The sequence below is a fragment of the Thamnophis elegans genome, chromosome 11 (genome assembly GCF_009769535.1).
Source record: "Thamnophis elegans isolate rThaEle1 chromosome 11, rThaEle1.pri, whole genome shotgun sequence".
Classification (NCBI taxonomy): domain Eukaryota; kingdom Metazoa; phylum Chordata; class Lepidosauria; order Squamata; family Colubridae; genus Thamnophis; species Thamnophis elegans.
In genome coordinates, this window is record NC_045551.1 from 26,201,276 (window position 1) to 26,207,275 (window position 6,000).

Sequence of the window (6,000 nt, forward strand, 5' to 3'; positions counted from 1 at the left end):
GCTGTTCACAAAATCAACAGCAAAGGAAGTTTTTCTAAAACTTGGCAGCAGCTCAAAACTTATTGTTGCATTCTTAATCTTTAGCAATAACAGTAATGAGATATTATGATAATGCTTCAATAATTTTCAGTAGTTAATAGATAGAACTGGTACAGATTGATCAAATCATACAATACATACAATACATATTTTGAATTTAACATGTATGCATGCATGTATAAGCTATGACTTTCAGTGTAATTGCCTCATATTTTCATTTTATAAATGTGACAACACTGTTTGATTCTGTTATTTTTTAGTGTATAAGTACTGGAAATTCTAGGAGATTGCAGAAAATGGAGGGATAAAAATCTTCACATAACAACAATTGGAAGAGAACAAAGACAATGCAAATATTTTATGAACAAAATGAATTCAATTAATTTTAAAATGCAGACATGTATTTATTGTTTAATAAATAATGTATTGTTCAGTATAAGAAAAGAATAGCTTAAATAAAATAATTGTTTCAAAATATGCCACATTGGCAATACATAAATAAAAATACAGATGTAGTTCAGCTATTGTAGTTGGCTTTTAATGATAACTCTTATTGGAATAGCATAAGTAATTTTACATTGACATTGATGGCAAAACAATACAATATTTAATTTTGCATGAGGCTTCAAACTATTAAATGTACATGATTTATTGTGTTTTACTAATAACTATTAACAGTGGCATAGAAAGCTTTGCTTTTGATCATGTTAGGTTTGCTCCTCCTTTAATGCCACATAAGTTGAAATTTAATTTTTTGGAAAGCAATGGTCTGGTTAATTGTTGTCATTGTTAGGAAATTTCTTCTTAATTCTCCTGGATTAGTTTCTTCGTCTTTGTTGTACTTTGGAAAATAAGTTGACTTCCTCTTATTTGTGACAGCCCCTCAAATACTGGAATACTGTTATCATGTCGCCCCTAATCTTTCTTTTCTCCAGACTGGCCATACCCAATTCCTGCACATTTCTCACTGTTAGGAAGTTTCTCCTTAGTTCCAGGTTGCTTCTGTTCTTGATTAGTTTCCATCCATTGTTTTTTTGTCCTGCCTATAGGTGCTTTGGTAAATAAGTTGACCCCTTCTTCTTTGTGGCAACCTCTAAAATACTGAAATAATGCTATCATGTCACCCCTGCCTTTCTTTTCTCTAGAATAGCCAAATCCAAATCTTGCAACCATACTTCATATGTTTTTGTCTCCAGGCTGTTAATCGTCTTAGTTGCTCTTCTTTGTACATTTTCCAAAGTCTCACCATCTTTTTTGTAATGTGGTGACCAAAGCTGAATGCAGTATTCCTGGTGTGGTCTTACTATTTATAAAGCAATAGTAATACTTCACATGATGTTGATTCTATGCCTCTTTTTATACAACCAAGTATTACCTTTTTTTGGCTGCTGCTGCATACTGCTGGCTAATATTTAAGTGATTGTCCACTTGGATTCCCAAGGTCCCTCTTACAGCTATTGTTTTTGAGTCAGGTTTTACCTAATCTGTATTTGTACCTTTGTTTTTTTCCTGCCTAGATGTAAAACCTTGCTTTTCTATACATTAATTTCATATTATTGGGTAGGGCCCATAGTTCAAGTCCCTCAAGATCTTTTTTGGATCCTGAGCTTGTCTTCTGGGGTGTTGGCTATTCCTGCCAGCTTAGTGCCATCTGCAAATTTGATGAGTTCCCCTTCCATTCCCTCATCTAAGTCATTTATGAAGACATTGAAGAGTACTGGGCCTAAGCTGGAACCTTGTAGTATCCCACTGTTTACTTCTCTCCATGTAGATGTAGTACCATTAGGGACTACTCATTGAGTACAGTTTGTCAGCCAGTTACAAATCCATCTGGTAGCGATTCTGTCTATCCCACATTTTTCTAATTTACCAAGAAGTTGGTTGTAGTCTACTTTGTTAAATACCTTGTTGAAGTCTAAGTATACTATGTCCACAGCATTTTGCTTATCTATTAATTTATAGTCAAAGAATAAAATAAGATTGGTTTGGCATAATCTATTTTTAATAAACCTGTGCTGGCTACTAGTTATAACTTTCTGTGTTTCTAGATGTTCACAGATCTGGGTTTTTTTTATTACTTTTTCCCCCAGTATCTTCCCCTTCCTAGGCTGGTTGGTCTGTAGTTTTCTGGCTATGTTTTTTCCTCCTTTTTTGAAGATGAGAACCACATAAGTTCTTTTCCAGTCCTCAGGTAGTTCCCTGGTGCTTCAGGATTTTTTAAAGATATGGTACATACATAGTGAGATAATATATGCTAGCTCCTTCAGAACTCTGGAATGTAATTCATCAGGTCTTGGTGAATTATATTAATCAAGATGAGACCATTTTCTTGCTTTTATTTTTATTTCTAGTCTGTCTTTTTCAGTTATGTTTTTGGTAGGCTGGGCTATAGTTTCTTTTTGTGTGGAGACTGATGCAAAGAATGAGTTAAGCAGCTCTGCTTTCTCTCTACTGCCAGATACTTCTTTGTCATCTTCTTTCTTTAGTGGGCCAATTGTTTGCTTGATTTTTTTTCTTGTTATTTATATGTTGAAAGAAATTGGTTTTTTTATCTTTGACTTTTGTGCAACCATGCTGGTTTCTTCTTGGATTTCAAAGGTCAAACAATTGGCAACTCCAAAACTCAACCAACAAATGCTCTGTCTTACACATTGGCAAAAAAAATAAAAACACAAAATGCAAGGTGGGCGGATATGACCTCGTGGGTGACCCTGACTCTATCAATGACCTTGGAGTGCTCATCTCAAATTATCTAAGTGCCAAAGTTCACTGTAACAGCATTGCCAAAAAGGTATTAAAAGTTGTAAAGCTAATCCTGCGTAGCTTCTTCTCCGGTAATATTGAACTGCAAACTAGGACATACAAAACTTTTGCTAGACCAATTCTTGAATACAGCTCATCTGTCTGGAACCCCCACTGCATATCAGACATTAATACAATCGAATGAGTCCAGAGATATTTCACGAGAAGAGTCCTTCACTCCTCTGCTTGCAACAGAATACTGTTTTTTTCGGAGTATAAGACACACCAGAGTATAAGACGCACCAAGGTTTTGAAGAGTAGGTAGGTAAAAAAAGTAGGTAGGTAGATAGAGGGATAGAGAGGGAGAGAAATAGAGAGAAATACAGTAGGTAGGGAGGGAGGGAGAGTAGTTAGGTAGGTAGATAAAGGGATAGCGAGAGAGAGAGAAATAGAGAGAGAGAAATAAATACAGTAGGTAGGGAGGGAGAGAGAAAGAGAATGTAGGTAGGTAGGTAGGTAAGTAGGTAGGTAGAGGGATAGAGAGAGAGAGAAATAGAGAGAGAGAAATACAGTAGATAGGGAGAGAGAGAGAGTAGGTAAGTAGGTAGGTAGATGGAGGGAGGGAGAGAGAGATTGAGAGAGAGAGAAATACAGTAGGTAGGTAGGGAGAGGGAAAGAGAGTAGGTAGGTAGGTAGATGTTTCCAGGTGTATTTATCCATGTGCTGGAGAAGGAAATCACTGACAATCTGCAGTACCTAAGACTTTGTTTCTGCTGGCACAGCACTTGATCAATCTAATTCTCATCAATCACTCTAACTAAAAAGCTTTCTGAAAGGAAAAAAAGTTTTTGCACTCTGCAAACCTCATAAAAACGGCCCATTTTTTTTTAAAAAAAAGGCATGAATAGCCTTGGGGGGCGGCTTGCAGAGTTCTCCAGGGGGAACAAGCAAAAATGGCCCATTTTGGGGGAAAACAGGACCATTTTTTGTCAAAAGAATTGCATGCATAGACTTATGGAGGCTTATAGAGTGCTGCTAGGGGTTGGGGGGCAAAAAACAGCCCATTTGTTGCTCATTTCTGCCCTCTCCAGCCCCCAGGAGCTCTCTGAAAGCCTCCATAAGGGTATGTATGGGCATTTTTGTGAAGGGGCGGGGCTTTGGGAGGCAAAAAAATGTTGTATTTGATGTATAAGACGCACCCAGATTTTCAGCCTCTTTTGAGGAAAAAAGATGTGTCTTATACTCTGAAAAATATGATACCTTATGACACCAGACTTGAAATTTTGGGCTTAGACAACTTAGAACTTCACCGTCTTCGATCCGACCTAAGCATAGTACATAAAATTATCTGCTACAGTGTCCTACCTGTCAATGAATACTTCAGCTTCAACCGCAACAACACACAAGCTCACAATAGATGCAAACATGGTAAATCACTCCAAACCAGAAAATACAACTTCAGTAACAGAATTGTCAATGCCTGGAATGCACTACTGAAAATGTGGTTTCTTCCCTAAAACCCCAAAACTTTAACCTTAGACTGTCTACTGTCAGCCTCACCCCATTCCTAAGAGGTCTTTAAGGGGTGTGCATAAGCGCACCAGAGTGCCTACCATCCCTGTTTTAATATTGCCTTGTATTTGTATCCATTTCATGTATTCATAATCATGTTTATACATATATCTGTTACCTAATTCATGCTTGATGAAATAAATAAATAAATAATAAAATAATAAATAAATCTGCATATTATTTCATAAACCTGATAAGCTAATACTAGTAATACAAAGTATGTGATTCTTGGGTAAGGCAGATGATTTCATTGCAGCACATGCCTGCATCTTCAAAGCCACTGAATGATTATGTTCACAGATAAATTACATACTTACATCTTTCACACTATTACTCTTGATACTTTAGCATCACAAAAAATAAATGTATATATTTAAAAAAAAAGTTATTCCCCAAAACTGTTCCCAAGTGTCTCAACAATGCATTGAGTTTAAAGCAAATCATGATCATTTGTTGGTCATTACATATCATTAATCATAGAATAAATATTTTGCTTCTTTTTAATTTGCTTCTTTTGTTTCTTTTTTTGTTTCTTAATCTTCAGTGTCTTGTGTTTGAAGATGCTCCCAATGGAGTGAAGGCGTCACTGAAGGCGGGTATGCAAGTGATCATGATTCCAGATGAAAACTTGAACAAAGACCTTACAAAAGAAGCAAGCCTAGTGCTGGCGTCCATGAGTGATTTCAAGCCAGAATTATTTGGTCTGCCACCATTTGATTGAACATAGTTTTTTTTAAATTAAAAAATGGTGTTTTTTTAAAAAGAAACAGTTTTTTTCTTTTTAGTATTGTTTCATTATTTACACTTCGGCTTAATTCAGTATTAAAATCACAGAATTAAAATGCATTTGAAGCCTAAGAGGTTTCTAGATTATACACTCATTCAAAAAGTAATGCTCTTTTTCATAAAAATTTTTTTGGGGGGGGACCAACTAATAGCTCTCCTGAATGTTCTCATTACTTCTTCCATCATTTTTATTTTCAGAAAAATTCTATAAAGAACATTTTCTCTAGGTTTTTGTTGCTGTTGTAAATCACCAGAAATAGTCATGCAGAACTATATTTAAATCACTTTGGATGGACTTTAATACAAGATTCTGCCACCAGTGATAAAAGGTGTAAGGTTCTTTGACCAACTAAATAGATGTGCTTTATGTCTGTTTTCAACATCTTTTACATAGTTATCTGTGTTTAGCTGAATGTAAACATGTAGTTGAAAATATTGCACAAATAATAATTTGTTGTATAATCTGAATTCATGCATCATGATAAAAAGGTGGGCAACCTATTATCTCAGAGTCACTTATGGTTCCAAAGCTCTTTGTTATAATCTTCAGAAAGTTTTTTGTGACCAAGTGTCACCTTGAATTGCACACAAATAATAATACCACAGTTATCAATAATAATGGCATAATATTTTACTATTTATTTGGTGAGATGTGCAGGAAAACTATAATGTATATTCTAAAATAGGCATAATAGGGTTAAGGAAAAAATACATACAGTAACTCTCCTGTAAATTCATTGACCTAACATTGCATAAACCTGGCACCGTTCAAATGAAATTTTGGAAACGTTTCCAACTATGTTCTAAGTCATAAATCACAACTTACATTGAACATAGTTTTTGTTTACCCAAGCTAAAAAA

General features: G+C 35.3%; 1 protein-coding gene across 1 annotated transcript in view; it reads left to right on the top strand.

The window, feature by feature from the left end:
- PUDP (pseudouridine 5'-phosphatase) overlaps positions 1–5,654 on the top strand; it is a 67,984-nt gene extending 62,330 nt beyond the window's left edge. The window contains exon 4 of the mRNA XM_032226903.1: positions 4,898–5,654. Within this exon, the coding sequence (XP_032082794.1) occupies positions 4,898–5,074 (177 nt within the window). The 3' untranslated portion in view covers positions 5,075–5,654. The remainder of the gene's footprint in view (positions 1–4,897) is intronic.
- Positions 5,655–6,000: the final 346 nt, after the last annotated feature.